Genomic DNA, 19,491 nt, shown 5'->3' with positions numbered 1-19,491 from the left:
AACAGCTAAGTCTCTTCCAGGTTTGCTTCTGGTTCCTGCCTCATAGAGATATTTGTATGCTAGCATATACCTTTATATAATGTAGAATATAATTTTGTTACAATGGACCCAGTCCTCTTGTGGTAGACATTCTAGGGTGTTTCAAATCTCTGTTAGCATACAAACAACTGATACTATAAATACTTTGGTATGTCCTTTTGCACAGGTTTAAGTATATTCTAAGCATTATTTCTAGAAGTACAGATTCTTCTTCAAAATCTTAAGCAATAAACTAATGACACCTATCCTAATGAGAAGATACAGTTCTGGACAACCTCCCTTTGAATTGAATGGGATGATTGTAATCCTATTACTCATGGCAAGCTGAGGCAGGAAGAAGGCAAATTTAAGACCAGTCTTGGTTATATAGCAAGACCTGTCCTATGTTTACCCCTCCTCCACCATTGCAATGGAAAATTATTTACATTGCTTGGCATGGTGGCACATGCCTTTAATCTCAGCACTTGGGAGGCAGAGGTAGGAGGATCGATATGAGTTCAAGGCCAGCCTGAGACTACATAGTGCATTCCATGTCAGCCTGGGCTAGAGCAAGCCTCTATCTCAAACCTCCCTGTCGACCCCCCCGCCCCAAAATACACCACTTTGGATTTAGAATTGGAAGACTAAAAACCAAGTCCAAAAGCAGCGTTAATAAAAAAAAGAAAAAAATAAATTGATAAATTATTTTAAAATCATATTTCATCAGAGGACATTTCACTTGCATGCACTGTTTCAAAAACTAAAGAAAATACCTGCCAAAACCAAATAATTTGCTTGCTGTTTCTTGTATAATGTCGATACACAGTATTTCTCTGCCAGTCTGCCAAGTCAACCTCTTGCATACCACACAGCATAACCTGGGAAAGGAGCACAAAACCAGGCCATAATGAACATTTGGTGATGACAGTAATTGTTCATGAAGTTTTTTGATTTATAGCTTTGTATAAATGTGAACAGCTACATGCACCAGAAATAGACTACAGTAAGTAAATCCAACATTTGTGACAACAAAGAACTTTGAGGTACTTTTTTTCTTTATGAATCCAAAGATATCCAAAACTGTTGACTAGTTTCAAACTTTTATTTCTGCTGTTACTTCTTTTAAATCTATTCTACTGTGTGTGAATTATTACATTTTAAAACAACTTTTATTCATTTATTTTTATTTGTGAAAGAGAGAGGGGGGCAAATAGAGAATGGGTGTGGCAGGGCCTCCATCCCCTACAAATAAACTCCAGATAAACCATGAACATCTGGCTTACATAGGTTCTGGGGAATCAAACCTGGGTCCTTAGGCTTTGCAGAAAAGCTCCTTAACTAATGAGGCATTTCTCCAGGCCTAGTTGTTACAGTTAAAATATGTAGTTATTTTGTTTAAGTTATGTGTGTGCATAGGTGGATGGGCATGTGTGTGGAGGTCAGAGTAGTTATCTATACTCCACCTTCTTTAAGATAGTGACTAGCCCACAAAGTTCTGATTCTCCTGCTTCTGCCTCTCATCATCATTGTGCACTGGGTGTACTAGGATCATAGACGTATGTGCCACTTTGAGTCCGGCTTTACATGGATGCTACAGAACTGAACCAATCTGGCAGGCTTTGAAAGCAAGTGCCTTTAATTGCTGAGTCATCTCCCCAGCTCCTATTTCATATGTTTAAAAAATTTTGAAACTGTACCAACCAGTTAAGCATTTATTTACTCATTTCAGAATAAAACATCCTAAACATTCAAAATTTTCAAACAACCCAACTTATTTGATATAAGAATTATTTCAGACATAATAAAATATATAACATGCTAATTTATGTATCAATTTTAATTCTGAGTTATAACTTCAATTATTTCCATTATGTCCCTATTGTAGGCCAAACCATCCATGGCTTAAGGTGACCCAAGATTTTATCACTTACATTTCTCTTTATAAAAATGTTATAAATGCATATATTCATATATATGAATGTATATATACTAATCATATATGTGCCTTTTCTGCCTTCCACCACTTACATGTTTCTGAGGGTCACCTATATTGTGGGTACTTGTTGTTTAGCTTTCTTATTACTGGGTAATATTCCATTATATGAATAAAGTAAAATTTTGTTTATCTATTCTCCTGATGGACACTTACTTTTGGTTTTGATAACTGATGCTTCAGTGAGCACTTATGTCCAAGTATTTCTGTGGATGTGTATTTCACTGCACTTGGATAAACACCCAATGGTGGATTTACTAGGGCATGAGGCCAACACAGATTTAACATGGTTAAAAAAAAATACCTGTACTGTCTAAAGTGGCTTTTCATTTAGGTTTTTAATCTGTTGGTTTTGCTTTTGAGAAAGTGTTTTTCTGTGCAGCTGGGGCTGTTCTTTAACTCACTATGTAACCCAATCTATCCCAACCTTATAGTCTTCCTTGCTACCCCTTCTGGAGGGCTGATACTACAGCCATGTACCACCACACCCAGCTTTCTTTAGTTTTATTTCCAAAGTAACAAGTAAGTATCTTTCTTTTGGGTCACTTGCCATCTGTGTATCACAAGCTCTTCATGTTGCTCAGGCTGGCCTTGAACTTGAATTGTTCAAGCAGTTCTCCTGTTCCAACTAATGAGTAGCTAAGACATAAGACACGACTTCTTTGTGAAGCATATCTTTGTCCATTACAAAAAAAAAAATCCTGTTTGATTTTAACTATTTATAATAGTTTGCTTCGCCATTTCTTTCACTGTGTTGCTGCCTTTTTGTTTCCTAGTTTGTTATTCTGGTTTTGAGACAGGGTCTCCCTATAGTCTTAGACACCTTGAACTCATAAATATACCAGGGTGGCCTAAAACTAATGATCCTTCCTTTTCCAGTACTGGAATTACAAGTGTGTGCTGTCATGCCAGGCCTTTCTCATTTATTTAATATATCAAGTTTTAGTTTTGATGAAATTGCTATTTTTTGTTTAGTTTCTGCTTTAAAAATTTTCATAAAAAGCTTTTGTCTACACCATGAACATTTAAGTACAAATATTTGTGTGGCAATATATTTCATTTGACTTGGGTAAACACCTAATAGCAGATTTTCTAGGGTACATAATTTAATTTTATAACATAATGAGAAACTATCAAAACTGCCCCCAAAGCACTTATTTCATTTGGCTTTTTTCCCCCTCATGTTTTCTTTTGGGCTTTCACAATTATACTAAGAATTCACTTAAAATTAACCTTTGTGTATGTCCTTAAGTAAAGATTAATTTTCTTTCATAAGGACATACAATTGTTCTGCTATCACTTACTGAAAAGGTTTTCCTTTTCTGTAGCGAATACCTTACCCCTTTTGTTGAAAATAATTTGGCAATATATATTGGGGTCTATTTCTAGACTTGGTTGTAAAGTCTTTTTTTTTTTTTAAATCTATTTTACTGTATTTTATTTGAGAGAAAGACAGAACAAAGGAGAGAGAGAAAAAGAGAGAAAGAATGAGCACTCCAGGGCCTTTAGCCACTGCAAACGAACTTCAGATGGATATGCCACCTTATGCATTTAGCTTATGTGGGTCCTGGGGAATCGGACCTGGGTCCTTTGGCTTTGCAGGCAAGTGCCTTAACTGCTAAGCCATCTCTCCAGGAATAAAGTTTTTTTTTTTTATATATGCATGTGTATGTATATGTGGAGGTGCGCATGCACACATGAGCACATGCACTTAAAGGTCAAAGGACTGGGTGCTGTTCCAAGAAGTGCTGTTCACCTTTTTTGAGGGGGAGAGAGGGCATCTCATTGTCCTGGAGCTTGCCAATTAGGGTAGATTGGATGATCACCAAGGATCTGGGATCTCCCTGTCTCCAGCTTCCCAGTGGTGGATTATAAACACATACCACCAGGTCTGCAGTTTTACTTAGGTACTAGGGGTTGGAATCAGGTCCTCATGATGTACAGTTTATCAAATGAGTGATTTCCCTAGCCCCAAGTGTGTCCTTTAAAAAAAAGTCATTTTGGATTTCCTAGAGCCTCTGTACTTCTCAAAATTTTAGGATGAAGCTGGGTGTGGTGGTGCACGCCTTTAATCCCAGCACTTGGGAGGCAGAGGTTGGATGATCGCCGTGAGTTCAAGGCCACCCTGAGACTGCACAGTGAATGTGCTAGAGTGAGACCCTACCTCAGAAAAAAAAAAAAAAATTAGGATGAGCCTATCATTTTCTAATTAAAAAAATTCTGTTAGGATAGTAACTGGGATAATATAAACTCAGATCAATTTGAAAAGAACATTTTAACAATGTTGTATCCTCTAAAATGTAACATAATTTATATATGCATTACTTAGGTCTTTAATATTTCTCACCAATATTTAGAGTTTATGTATATAGGATTTGTATTTGGTTATACTTCTTCATTAAAAATATTTTTAGCTATTTGTACTGAAAGAGAATGAGGATGGGTTTGTCAGGGCCTCTTGCTTCTTCAAATGAACTCCAAACCTAGGCCATCAGGCTTAGCAAGCAAGCACTCTAACTGCTGAGCCATCTCTCCTACCCCTCTTTATTTATTTTATTTTTTAAATATTTTATTTTATTTATTTGACAGAGAAAGAGGGGGAGAGAGAGAGAGAATGGGCGTGCCAGGGCCTCCAGCCACTGCAAATGAACTCCAGACACGTGCGCCCCCTTGTGCATCTGGCTAATGTGGGTCCTGGAGCATAGAACCTGTGCCCTATGGCTTTGCAGGCAAACGCCTTAACTGCTAAGCCATCCCTCCAGCCCACTTTATTTTTTTAAACATATATCTGACAAAATTATTCATCCTTAAAGAAGGAAATTCAGATACATGCTATAATGAGGACATTATGTTAAGTGAAACAACAACAGAGACACTGGGACTGAGGAGATGGCTCAGCAGTTAAAGGTGGTTGCTTGCACAACCTGTTTGCCTGCGTTTGATTTCCCCAGTATTCACCTAAAGCCAGAGGCACGAAGTGGTAGGTGCATGCAACTGGAATTCGTATGCAGTGGCAGGGGGTCCTGGCATTTCCATTTTCTCTCTCTCAAATAAATAAAAATTTTTAAAAATTAAAAGAAGCAGAAAAATTCCATTTAAAGAAGACCTACTCAAGAATAAAATGGGACAGCAGGTGCTAGGATTTGTATGATATGCAGAGTTTCCACTTAATGTGCATAAAGCTTTAGTATTACAAGATGAAAAGAAAGTTCTGCAGATAGACACCAAGAAGAAATTAAAAAAATATCTTTAATGTAACTGATGTCAATTTTGCATGTATTTTATACTTGTACACAGTAAAACTATTTCTGATACATACTTATAAACCTACCTACAAACAATTAGTACCACTCAGAACTCATGCTTAAAATTTTAACCTTTTTTAAAATTTTTTTTTGTTCATTTTTATTTATTTATTTGAGAGTGACAGACAAAGAGAGAAAGAGGCAGACAGAGAGAGAAAGAGAATGGGCGTACCAGGGCTTCCAGCCACTGCAAACGAACTCCAGACACATGCTCTCCCTTGTGCATCTGGCTAATGTGGGCCTTGGGGAATCGAGCCTTGAACTGGGGTCCTTAGGCTTCACAGGCAAGCGCTTAACCACTAAGCCATCTCTCCAGCCCTTAAACTTCTAACCTTTGAGCGGAGAGATGGTTCAGCAGTTAAAGGTGCTTGCTTGGAAAGTGTGCTAGCCTGGGTTCAATTCCCCAGTACCCAGATAAAGCCAGATGCACAAGGTGGTACATGCATCTGGAGTTTGGTTGTACTGGCAAGAGGCCCTGGCATGCCCATCCCTCTTCCTTTCTCTTTCTCTCTCTGCTTGCAAATAAATAAAAATATTTAAAAAATTAAAATCCAATCTTTAAGGCAACTCACTGCTAAACTAGATTTCCAAAACCTAACCTTAGTGAATTATTAATAATGCTCAAATCACTCTTTGTAACTCCTAACATGTGACATTGATGGATGCTATTGTCTTCATGATATCATTATCACACAAGGTAGGTGATAGATGTCCTGTAAACACTTAGCCAAATGAGAGGATCCAGGCGCTACAATGTGTAGGCAATGCCTAAGAACACAGAAGCAAGCCAGATATGGTGCAGCATATGCGACATCCCAGTGCTCAGGAAGCTGAGGGTGTAAGATCATGAATTTAAAGCCAATCTGGACAAAGGGAGACCCTGTATTTAAAAAATACAACCCTGGGCTGGAGAAATGGCTTAGCGGTTAAGCCCTTGCCTGTGAAGCCTAAGAACCCCGGTTCGAGGCTCGGTTCCCCAGTACCCACGTTAGCCAGATGCACAAGAGGGCGCACACATCTGGAGTTCATTTGCAGTGGCTGGAGGCCCTGGCACAACCCCCTCTCTCTATCGGCCTCTTTCTCTCTCTGTCTGTTGCTCTCAAATAAATAAATAAAAATAAACAAAAAAAAATTTTAAAAATACAACCAAACTCATAAAAGAGAGGTGGTTGGGGAAAGAGGGATAAAAGGCATAAAACCCACCAGTTCACCCATTATGAATTCCCTACAATAACATAATAAAAGAGCCTAACCTCAAGTTCTTTCTCATCGAAGTACTGTAGCCACTGAAGGGGAACAACTTCATTAAAACCATCAAGGAAAGCTTTGGTTTGTTCTTGTACTCCTCGCGAGAAACGCCATTCTGTCATTAAACTGAAAATAAAGACAGTATTTGTGAATAGGTCATTTGTATGTGAAGTTCAAGGATAAAAGAACCAAGAACTTCTCTTTCCCAATAGTAACATTTATGAGAAACATATCACAATCATGTCTTGATAGTATTTAAAATACTATATGACAGGGCGGAGAGTGGTGGTATCAGAGTTATGGTCCATCACAGTCTATCAATCATACACATGGTCAAGAAGACTAGCCCCTCACCCAAGGACATACTAAATGTCATCCCCGTAATGAGATGATGCAGGTGTATCTACTGAAGCCCCGTTACTTACAGGTCCTCACTGCTAGGCCTTGTCCTCTTTTCTCTGAGTTCTAACAGAGAAAGTATAACTTTTTCTTTTCCCCTTTCTATCTCTTCTTTGGATTTCGGCTGAAATCACAAGCATGTTTGGCCTAACACTCTGGGGCCTTTTCACCTTTTTCTTAACAAATCTTTGCTTTACTCACCCCTCATAGTTCTTATACCTAATTTTTTTTCATGGTAGTGAAACAAAGGATTTAACAGTAAAAACTAAAGCTGGAACACTCTAGGAAGTTGGCTTTTATGTAATTAATCCCCTTTGCTCAGTAAACTTAATTCTACCTTTCAACTCCAAATTTATCCACAAGTAGTAAGACAAATTCTGAAGCAAAATAGGAGAAAAGGAAAATTATGGAGACACGGGAAGGGAAAGGAGTCCCCTCACTCTAGAATCTGGTTAAAGTTTCTCTCCAACTGAGAATCAAGAATTTTAGCACAATTAACATTTATGGTGAAGATTGTCAGCAAAAGTAGTATCTGAGCTGGAGAGATGGCTTAGCGGTTAAACGCTTGCTGTAAAGCCTAAGTAACCCTGATTCAAGGCTCAATTCCCCAGCCAAATGCACAAGATGGCACATGCATTTGGAGTTCCCTCACAGTGGCTGGAGGCCCTGGCACACCCATACTCTCTCTCTTTCTCTCTATTTGTCTCTCTGCCTCTTTTTCGGTCTGTCACTCTCAAATAAATAAAAATAAACAAAGTTTTTAAAAAAATAGTGTGGTCTTTTATCATGAAGGGATGTTGGATTTTGTTGAATGCTTTCTCTGCGTCTAATGAGATGATCATATGATTTTTGTCCTTCAATCCATTTATATAATGTATTACACTTACACTGAACCATCCCTGCATCTCTGGGACAAAGCTTACTTCATCTGGGTGAATGATCTTTCTGATATATTCTTGTACTCTGTTTGCCAATATTTGTTAAGAATTTTTGCATCTATGTTCATGAGGGAGATTATTGGTCTGCAATTTTCTTTTTTTGTTCTATCTTTGCCTGGTTTTGGTATCAGGGTGATGCTGGCTTCATAGAAGGAATTTGGTAGAATTCCTTCTTTTTCTATTTCCTGGAAAAGCTTAAGAAGCAATGGTGTTAGCTCTTCCTTGAAGGTCTGGTAAAATTCAGCAGTGAATCCATCTGGGCCTGGGCTTTTTTTAGTTGGGAGATTATTGATAACTGTTCAGATCTCCATGCTTGTTATAGCTCTATTTAAATGATTAATCTCATCTTGATTTAATTTAGGTAGGTCATATAAATCAAAGAAATCATCCATTTCTCTCAGATTTTCATACTTAGTAGAGTATATGTTTTCATAGTATGTCCCTATGATTTTTTGAATTTCTCTGAAATCTGTTGCAATGATACATTTTTTTTATCTCTAATTTTATTAATTTGTGTCTCTTCTCTCTTTTGGTCAGATTTGCTAAGGGTTTATTAATCTTGTTTAACCTTTCAAAGAACTAACTCTTTGTTTTATTAATTTTTTGGATTTTTTTGTTTCTATTTCATTAATTTCTGCCCTAATCTTTATTACTTCTTCCCGTCTACTGATTTTCGGTTTGCCTTGTTCTTCTTTTTCCAAGGCTTAAAGGTGAAGCATTAGGTCGTTTACCTGTGACCTTTCTTATTTCTTAATATAGGCACTTAAAGCTATAAATTTATCTCTTAGAACTGCCTTCATTGTGTCCCAGAGATTTTGTTATGTTGTGTTCTCATTATCATTTGACTCTATAAATTTTTTGATCTCCTTGATTTCTTCATTGACCCATTCATCATTTAGTAGTGTATTGTTTAGTTTCCATGATTTTGTGTATGCTCTATAGCCTATCTTGCTATTGATTTGTAGATCAATTCCATTGTGGTCAGATAGAATGCAAGGAATTATTTCAATTTTCGTGAATTTGTTAAGATTTGCAAGCCGGGTGTGGTAGCGCATGCCTTTAATCCCAGCACTCGGGAGGCAGAGGTAGGAGGATCGCCGTGAGTTCGAGGCCACCCTGAGACTCCATAGTGAATTCCAGGTCAGCCTGGGCTAGAGTGAGACCCTATCTCAAAAAAAAAAAAAAAAAAAAAAAAGATTTGTTTGTGTCCTAATATATGGTCTATTTTAGAGAATGTTCCATGTGCTGCTGAAAAGAATGGATATTCTGCAGCATTTGGATGAAAAGTCTTGTATAAATCCAACATCCCTTCATGATAAAAGTTCTACAGAGACTGGGAATAGAAGGAACATATCTCAATATAATGAGAGCTATTTATGACAAGCCTACAGCCAACATATTACTAAATGGGGAAAAACTGGAAGCTTTTCCACTAAAATCAGGAACAAGACAAGGGTGTCCACTGTCCCCACTTTTATTTAATATAGTTCTGGAAGTCTTAGGCATAGCAATAAGGCAAGAGACACACATAAAAGGGATACAAATTGGAAAGGAAGAGATCAAGTTATCATTATTTGCAAATGACATGATTCTATACATAAAGGACCCTAAAGACTCTACTAGCAAACTGTTAGAGCTGAGAAAAACCTACAGCCATGTAGCAGGATACAAAATAAATACACAGAAATCAGTAGCCTTCATATATGCTAACAACAAACACACAGAGGATGAAATCAGAGAATCGATCACATTCACAACTGCATCAAAATAAATAAATAAATAAATAAATAAATAAATAAATAAATAAATAAATAAAGTACCTTGGAATAAACCTAACCAAGAAAGTAAAGAATCTCTACAATGAGAACTTCAAAACTCTCAAGCAAGAAATTGCAGAAGATACTAGAAAGTGGAAAAGCATCCCTTGTTCCTGGGTTTGAAGAATCAATATTGTGAAAATGGCAATCTTACCAAAAGCAATCTACACATTTAATGCAATCCCCATCAAAATTCCAAAGGCATTCTTCATGGAAATAGAAAAAACAATCCAAAAATTCATTTGGAATCCCCCAAAACTTCGAATATTTAAAATAATACTGAGCAACAAAAATGAGGCTGGTGGCATCACCATACCTCATTTTAACCTATACTACAGAGCCATAGTAACAAAAACAGCGTGGTACTGGCACAAATGCAGACATGTAGAATAGAGGACCCAAATGTAAGTCCAGGTAGCTATAGCCACCTGATATTTGATGAAAATGCCAAAAACACTCATTGGAAAAAAGACAGCCTCTTCAGCAAATGGTGTTGAGAAAACTGGATATATATCTGTAAAAGGATGAAAACAGATTCTTCTCTCTTGCCATGCACAAGAATTAAGTCCAAATGGATAAAAGACCTTAACATCAGACCTGAAACTCTGAAACTGCTAGAGGAAAAAGTAGGGGAAACCCTTCAACATATTGGTCTTCGCAAAGACTTTCTGAACACAACCCCAATTGCTCAGGCAATAAAACCACAGATTAATCACTGGGACCTCATGAAATTACAAAGATTTTCCATTGCAAAGGATACAGTGAATAACACAAAGAGGCAACCTACAGAATGGGAAAAAATCTTTGCCAGCTATATATCTGATAGAGGATTAATATCTAGGATATACAAAGAACTCACAGAGCTAAATAATAAGGAATCAAACAAGCCAATCAAAAAATGGGATATGGTGCTAAATAGAGCATTCTCAAAGGAAGAAATACAAATGGCATATAAGCATCTAAAAAAATGTTCTCCGTCACTAGTCATCAGGGAAATGCAGATTAAAACTACATTGAGATTCCATCTCACTCCTGTCAGATTGGCTACCATCATGACAACAAATGATCATAAATGTTGGCAGGGATGTGGAAAAAGAGGAACCCTTCTACACTGCTGGTGGGAATGCAATCTGGTCCAGCCAATGTGGGAATCAGTGTGGAGGTTCCTAAAACAGCTAAAGATTGATCTAACATATGACCCAGCTATAGCACTCCTAGGCATATATCCTAAGGACTCATCTCATTTCCTTAGAAGTATGTGCTAAACCATGTTTATTGCTGCTCAATTTATAATAGCTGGGTAATGGAACCAGCCTAGATGTCCCTCAACTGATGAGTGGATAATGAAGATGTGGCACATTTATACAATGGAGTTCTACTCAGAGGTAAAGAAAAATGAAGTTATGAAATTTGCAGAAAAATGGATGGATCTGGAAAGGATTATACTAAGTGAGGTAACCCAGGCCCAGAAAGCCAAGCACCACCTGTTCTCCCTCATATGTGGATCCTAGCTACAGATGATTATGCTTCTGCATGAGAAGGAAAATACTTAGTAGCAGAGGCCAGTAAGTTAAAAAGGAGATATAAAGGGAAGAGAAAGGAAGGGAGGGGTGTACTTAATAGGTTGGTATTGTATATATATAAGTAGAATGATTGAGATGGGGAGGTAATATGATGGATGGAGAATTGAATTTCAAAGGGGAACATGCGGGGTGGGGAGGGTATTACCATGGGATAATTTTTTTTAATCATGGAAAATGTTAATAAAAATTGTGAAAAGATAAAAAATAGTGTGGTAATACTCCTTTTATACACTGATATTTTCAAATAAGAATGCTAAAGGGCAATATGCCATGCTTAAAATTTGAGGACATATAACCCTTAGTATGGCCTTCCTTGTTTTCCAGCTGAGACTCTTGCAAGGACCATTATCTTGTTTATATTGAAAGTAACCCATTTTAACATTTATAATCTAAATAGAATATATCCTACCCAGTGACCTCAGATATCCTATGACCTCAAATTCCTTAGCAACTCTTTAAAGACATAACTTCAGAACCTACCAAAATCCTACTTACATAGGGCAATTGTAAAGACAACGAAGGGCAACTCTCCCTTGAGAAGCCCACACCCACACAGGTCATATCTTTTCCCTAGTGCCTCTTTCTTCTTTTTTCTGTTTTCCATTACTAGAAATTGAACCTAGGACCTTGTACATGCTAAGCAAACTCTCTACCACTAAACTACATGCCAATTTATTTCTTTCTTTGAACCACCATGTTTAAATCTATGTTAAAACCTCACTCGTTTGCTCACTCTCTTTCTCTGGTTTTTCAAAGTAGTCTCTCTCTAGCTCAGGTTGACCTAGATTTCACTCTGTAGTCTCAGGATGGCCTCAAACTCACAGAAATCCTACCTTGGCCTCCAGATCTTACAACTTAGGCCTCCCAAATGCTGGGATTAAAGGTGTACGCCACCACACCCTGCTAAATTCTTATTTCAAGACACTATTTTGCTTCATATTGGCTTATCCTGAAATTCCTTTTTACAGCGAAGTCAAGAATCCTAACTTCACATGAGTTGCAGTCTCTGAAAAGAGCTCATCAGGCTGCTGAAGGTGATAGGGTAGAGCTATTTCCAGCCTGTGTTCCTCTGCTGCTAATAATTTTTTCTCCCAAAACTTTCCTGCAACCCATTCCATTTTTTAAGAGGAAACAGATGCACTGTCTTCATTAGTTTTGTTGTTGGGTTTTTAGGCAGGCTTTCATTGAGTCCAGGGCTGACCTTAAATTCACTATGTAGTTGAGGATGACCTTGAACTCCTGGTCCTCCTGCTTGCATGACCCCAAGTGCTGGGGTGATAGGTGTGTACCACCATGCCTAACACTATCTCCACTTTCTCAGCTTCCACTTGGTCCAATTTTAATCGATGATACTGGTTGGGCTCTCAAGATTTCTTTTCTAAGAACATCAACAAATTATTTCATGAATGTCACCAAGGAATAAATTCAGGCCTGATGCACTCTGAGTGTTATTTCATGATCATCCTATAAAAATGGATATTAGCATCCCTAATTCTCATGGATCTACTTAAACCATTTCTTTGTGTGTGAGGGTGGGGTAGGGTGTATGCATGTATATTTGCCCTTGTGGGGCCCATGTGCTTTCTTGTGGTGGCCAGAGAATATGAGTGTCCCACTCTATTGCTCTTCTGCCAGTTCATATTTGAGTCTCTGGCTGACAGGGGAGCTAAATGTTTTTCGTGAGCCCAGGCAATTCCCTAGTTTCTGCTCACTTTTACAGCACTGGATTTACAAATGCACTTAACCACACCCAGCTATTTATGTGGGATCTGAACTGAACTAAAGATTTGAACTCAGGAGGTTTCAGGCTTGCACAGAAGCACACTTAACTACTGAGTCACCTCTCCAGTCCCCTACTAAACTATTTGTGACTGGCCTTTATCAATTCCTTCATCTCCTCACTGGCTCACTATTACCATAATTGCTGGTGATATCAGATCTCAGCTTTGTTTTCTTTTTTTAACTGTTCATTCTCTAAAAATTGTGTTTTCAGCTATCAAAGTTTTGACTATCACAGAAAAGGCAGTAATTTCTAAGATCTGCTTTCCTTAGGATAAGATACTTGTAAGTCATCTATCAGGATATACTGATAACAGACCAACTGTCAAGCTTCAACTGTCAAATTCTTCACTTATGATTTGCTTTGTATGTATCAGCAATCAATATTGAATATGTACCACTCACTTCTGTGATAGCCTCAAAAATCCATTTTGCTTTGATTTGTATCATTTTGCAATTTTAGGGCCTAGTACTCACTAGGCAAGTGCTCCACCTATGATTCCTAGGCATTTTGCCATTTTCATCTCTACTGCATCAACTCTATTTCAAGCCTGTAATACCTCACTATTAGATGACTGAAGATACCTCTTCAAGCTAGTGTTCTGGTCTTCAGTCACTCCTTTTTCCAAATGTCATACCCAATTCACTCTCTACAAATAAGCCAGAAATATCCTTGCAAAAATAATTCTGGTCATCCTATTTTGTATTGTTTATGACTACTGATAATTTAGAACAAAAACTCAAGTCTCTTACAAAAAAATTTCCTTGAATTAAGTATTTTTTCTAAAATTCTAAACTTCTGTCTTGACACAACTTCTTACTACCTGACCACATTCTACAGCATTGTGAGGTTAAAGTCCCACCTGCTGTTCTTGCTTTCTGCTTTGTGCCCAGGTGTCTATCAGGCAACTTCTCCATGCATGTTATTATTTAGCTTGCTATATTCCATGATAAGCTCTACTGACTTTTCTCAGCACAATCAGTTGTTCCTATCCCACTCTGGATTCCTACAGTATCTACAAAAGAATTCTACTTTAGTCAGACACAGATTTGTTGAAATATAGTCACATAAGATACCATGACTAAAAAAAACAATAGTATCATATAATCTCCAAGAAAAAGATTAAAGAACAAAATTTACATCTTTTGTTGGCTGAGACCAAAACAGAATCCTCCAAGTATTAAAATCAGGATTAACATATTCAAGTTGATGTCATGAATGTCACCAAAGAACAAACTGTACGCCCTGAGTGTTTATGCTAGATGATGTCCTCTAACAGTAGACATTACATTCTTAACTCTGACACAATCCCTCTCATGTCCACTAATCCCATTTCTGATTATGACACTGATCAAAATTTAAAATATAGCACATTGTCACAGTGCATTAAAAGTTCAAAATAGGAAAATAAGCAATAAACCTTTTGCAGTGAAGTTTTTTTTTTTTTTTTTTTTTTTTTTTTTTTGAGGTAGGGTCTCACTCTGGTCCAAGCTGACCTGGAATTCACTGTGTAGTCTCAGGGTGGCCTCCAAATCATGGTGATCCTCCTCCCACTGCCTCCCGAGTGCTGGGATTAAAGGTGTGCACCACCATGCCTAGCTTCAATGAAGTTTTATTCTTTTTAATTTTTTTGTTTATTATTTATTTATTTATTTAAGAGCAACAGACAGAGGGAGGAAGAGGCAGAGAGAGGCAGAGAGAGAGAGAGAGAGAGAGAGAGAGAATGGGCATGCCAGGGCCCACTGCAAATGAACTCCAGACACATGCGACCCCTTGTGCATCTGGCTAACTTCTTTTCTTATGTGGAACCATTGATGGCACTTTAAAAACATTTACATTATTTGCGTTGAACTTGGAAATCTTTTAAAAATATTATTTGCAAGCAGAGAGGGATAGAGAGAAGAGGGAGGGAGAGAAGGGGGAGAGGGAGAGAATGGGCAAGCCACAGCCTCTAGCCATTGCAAATGAACTCCAGTTACATGTGCCACTTTGTGCTTCTGGTTTCATGTGAGTCGTAAGAAATCTTCTGGCTTTATAGACAAGCGTCTTAACTGCTTTGCCATCTCTCTAGCTCTACTGTTGAAGTTTGTAGGACACTTAAGGCTTACCAAACAGATGTCTTATATTATGTTCCTAATAGATTTTCTTTAAAATATAAGTAGCTTTATTTTTCTAGAAACAGAAATGTAATAATATTGCATATCAAAATAATACAAAATTACCTCACAAAATAGGAAGATATACAATGAAGACAATCAGTTATTGGTAATCTCTTTCACTCAGAAATAACTACTAAAGTCCTAGAAAGAGGCTACTAGAGGTCTAGAATGCCATGCTAAGAAGGCTAAACTTAACATTAAGCAGAGAGAAACTGAGGATGTGAGATTCAAAGGCCATATCAATTGACCAGTTAAGAGGAAAGTGCTGCTTTGACCTTCTGGGAAAGCAGTTTTCAAACAACTTCCCTGTAAATCTGTTCCACAGACAATAAACACTAGTTGTTGATTCACAATTAAAGAAGCTTTTTGCTGCCTGGCATGCAGTGGCCCAAACAGGAAACAACCTGAATAACTCCTAGTATAAATAACTAAAAATACAAAACAGACATATTATACTTTGTTTAGCTATTAGGAAATTACATAGTTCTATTTCTACTGGCCTAAAGGAAAAAGCTACAGTAATATGTATAATTCTATTTTTAAAATAAATACAAAAAATTATAAAAACTTGAAAGAAATCAAGATAAATGCTAAAATTCAAATGTAAATGAGAGTGAAAAAGTAGTGCCATTATAAAAAGGTAAAGAATAAGTGACAGTCAGAAAAAAATGAAAATTCTTATTGCATACTTATTGAAGATGAGTTGGAAGAATTGGAAAAAATAGCTCATGGGTCCAAACTAGTGAACCATGTTTTAAAAATACATGGCTGAAAATATTTAAAAATAATATTATATGCTATGAATATTATAAGAGACAAAATTTTAGTATCCATGATTTGCAGTGGAACATAATCAACATACTTGTTTCCATGGGGTCAATGGCTGCCTCTGTAGTGTGCCAGCTGAGCTGCATAGTTGTGGTAAAACTCTCTGTGCCCCCAGCCAAAAATCGCTTACTGACTGGCTTTTTCTTGGTAAAATATGCATTTATCTAGTTGAAAAATACATTTTGTGTCTATTGTTCAGGTAATACTTTAATAGAAAACTGAAACAAAAGAAGCAGAGTACTAAGAGAAGCAGAGCCATCAGAATTACAGGAGATATCTCAATCAAAGCTCTAAATGCTATGAGGGCATGAAACAGATTACTTCAAGCTCTGAACAACAGTAACTGGCAAACTAGATGACCAGATCCCACAAGGAACTCCTTCATAATTGAAGGAAAAAGAAACAATCTTCCTGATTTAATATTCTCCTTTCAATAATAACTCTGAATGTTAAAGTCTTACTTCTTCAACCACAGACACCGACTAGGAGCCTAGATTAAGAAAAACAGGGGACATCTATTTGTTACCTATAAGAAGTACAATGCACTGGCAAAGACAAACCTTAGGGTGAAAGGATGGAAAAAGACATTCCAAGTAAATGGAACTAGACACTAAGTATAACAACAATGATATCTGACTAAATAAGACTTTCAACTAACATTAAGTGAAAGAAGGTCAGTTCATATTTATTAAGGGAATCTTCCATTAGGAGGCTGTTATACTAAGCATATATGCACCAAATATTAGTGCACTCAACTCCAATTGTACTCCATCAATTCTACAGGACTAAGCTAAACCAGGGGCATCACTTTACCCAATATATTCATCTTTGTTCTCCTCAGTCACCAAGATGTTGGAGCCTCCCAACTTCAGGTCATGTGAAGTGACTTTTCCCAGAATCTCCATGTCAACAGAAAAGTACATTTCTAAGCCACACTCCTCAATGTTGTTGTCTCTGTGTAAAATAAATAAATAAATGAATATATAAATTTCTATGTACAAGTACATACATACATACATGCATACACACAGAATATGTAATAGATTTCAAGTAAATGGCGTATTGAAAAGAAAAAAGTCAAACCTTATCCAGATAAGGGAGTTATAAAATTCTGTATCAATAGATTCCAAATCCTTAATAGTAAGTTTTTTACTTAGCATACGCTTATAGAATGGTAAAGAGAAACCAGTATCAATAAATTTTCCATGAAATAGTGCCTGTCAAGAAAAATGAAAAACATTATTTTACAATTTACAAAATAATATTCTTTAGAACACAATGAGAAATCATGAGGCCTTATAGATTAACGGTAGCAAAGCATAAATTACATGAAAATTTAAAATATTAAAATGCTAAGTATGAAAACAAAGTTAAAAAATCTACTTAACAAAGGCCAACACTCAACTACATAATGTACTTTAAAAACTATAAATAGGATGACATTTTACTAAGTCCTCCTACTCTTTAATGTTTCATAAATTAACCCGATTTGATGCAGAAATGAAGGAGGACCCTATATACCAGACAATATCCCTGTTTCCATATCAATATTTAGATAGCAAAACATGCTAGAAATGCATATGCTAGCTGGTTCATGGCCAGAAACCTAAAGAAGTTGAATATTACCTGACAATATTTTTCTACTGCACTCCCTTTTCCCACTAATGTGGAAGACTTTATCATTCATGCCCCCTTTTCCTCAAATACCTCTCCACCACTCTACACTTGGGAGCTGATGATTTATTTCCTGTTTTCCAGAAGAAATAACAATCAGGAGAGCTTTTAAATGTTCCAACAAAGTGATCATCACTAGTACCTGAAACTAAATACTCTTATTGTGAATATGCTTTCTATTACCTTGTGGTTGTGCATGTGTGTGAGGTCTATGTTTATGTATGTGTGGGCACATGTGCACATGTGTGGAGAGCCAGGAGGTTGATGTCAGGTGTCTTCTTCAGCTGTTCTCAACTTTTAAGTTTATTTTATTTTATTTTGAGATAGGGTCTTGCTCTAGCCCAGGCTGACTTGGAGCTTACTATGTAGTCTCAGGGTGGCCTTGAACTCATGGCGATCCTCCTACCTCTGCTTTCTGAGTGCTGGGATTAAACCACGTCCAGCTTCAACTTCACTTTTTGAGATGGTTTTCTGAACTCAACTCAGAACTCACCAATGCATCTAGACTAGCCAGCCAGCAAGCCTCAGGGATCCACCTGTCTCTGCCTCTCCAGATTTGGGATTATAGGAACATATAACCTTGACCTGCTTTTTATGTGGGTGCTGAAGAGCTGAACTATGGTCTTTGTGCTTGCTTGTAAGCACTTTACCACTGAGCCATGCCTCTAGTCCAGCTTTCTATCACGTCTGTGTGTAGTACTCCTCTTCCATTTATTCAAGATCATTGCTAATATATTCCTGGTACTACTAATACCAAATTCTTGCTCTCAGTTGGACTTAGTGATACACTCCTGTAATCCCAGCGCTCTGAAGGGTTAGGCAGGAGGAGCTATCCTAAACTACTATAGTAAGACTGTCCCACAAAATAAACTTACTTTCTGACTTGATCATCACTATCAAACAATATAAATGTCTTCTTAGTCTTCTATAATTCTAGATTCCATATCCAGTTACTACTCAATTCTCTATGGTCCTCTAGAGTAAACATTCTAAACATGAATGTTGGGATTTGCTGTCTCTAATTCTCAACCGTTTCTCCATCCTATCATGTATATTTTTCACATTGCCAAACTACAAGGCCAGTGCCAGGCATCATCATTTGCTTAGCTCATCAGCAACATGAAAGGGTTAACCATGGCTTCTACTTTGAAAAACGCTTCCTTTTTCTTCCTCTGTCTTCTAGAATCACTTTTACTTATTTTCTACCCTTAGCTTTTCTGCTGGTTCTTTTACATTTCAACTTAAGAATGTCCCTGAGTACCACTATCCATTATACTATAACACAACCACAAACTTTTAATAAGAGTTTCTACTGCTCAGAATCCCCAAGCGTCTCTCGATAGCCTAGAAATCCTCTCATTCCAACTTCAGTATCTACTGGATCTATACCCCCAAATGTATGTTGACAGGTGTTCTGAACCTAGCAAGCAAATCCATATTCTTGAGTTCCCTCACTTTCAGTATTTGCTCATCACCAAACCTTATCCATCTAAGGAAATGACAATTTCAACCAGATATACAGGCCATAAATTTTGGTGGCAAATTGACTCTTATCCCTTGCATCTACTCTGTCAGAAAATACTTTTAGTTATAACTTCTTTTTTAAAAAATACATTTTATTTATTTATTTGAGAGAGCGAAAGAGGGAGGGAGAGAGAGAGAGAGAGAGAGAGAGAGAGAGAGAGAGAGAGAGAGAGAGAGAGAGATAAAGAGGAGATGTGCCAGGGCCTCCAGCCACTGTAAATGAAC

At 37.2% G+C, this 19,491-nt stretch overlaps 1 protein-coding gene across 5 annotated transcripts in view; it reads right to left on the bottom strand.

Annotated features, from left to right (window-relative positions):
* Positions 1–19,491, bottom strand: part of Wwp1 (WW domain containing E3 ubiquitin protein ligase 1) — a 139,288-nt gene that overhangs the window by 25,791 nt on the left and 94,006 nt on the right. For all 5 annotated transcript variants that reach the window (XM_045143224.1, XM_045143223.1, XM_045143227.1 and 2 more), the window contains 4 exons: positions 17,152–17,285; positions 16,882–17,022; positions 6,570–6,690; positions 792–896 (listed from right to left, as the gene is read on the bottom strand). In XM_045143224.1, coding sequence (XP_044999159.1) covers positions 792–896; positions 6,570–6,690; positions 16,882–17,022; positions 17,152–17,285 — 501 coding nt within the window. The remainder of the gene's footprint in view (positions 1–791; positions 897–6,569; positions 6,691–16,881; positions 17,023–17,151; positions 17,286–19,491) is intronic.

The sequence above is a fragment of the Jaculus jaculus genome, chromosome 2 (genome assembly GCF_020740685.1).
Source record: "Jaculus jaculus isolate mJacJac1 chromosome 2, mJacJac1.mat.Y.cur, whole genome shotgun sequence".
NCBI lineage: Eukaryota > Metazoa > Chordata > Mammalia > Rodentia > Dipodidae > Jaculus > Jaculus jaculus.
Note: the sequence above shows the minus strand (reverse complement) of the source record. Positions and strands in the feature narration are given on the sequence as shown.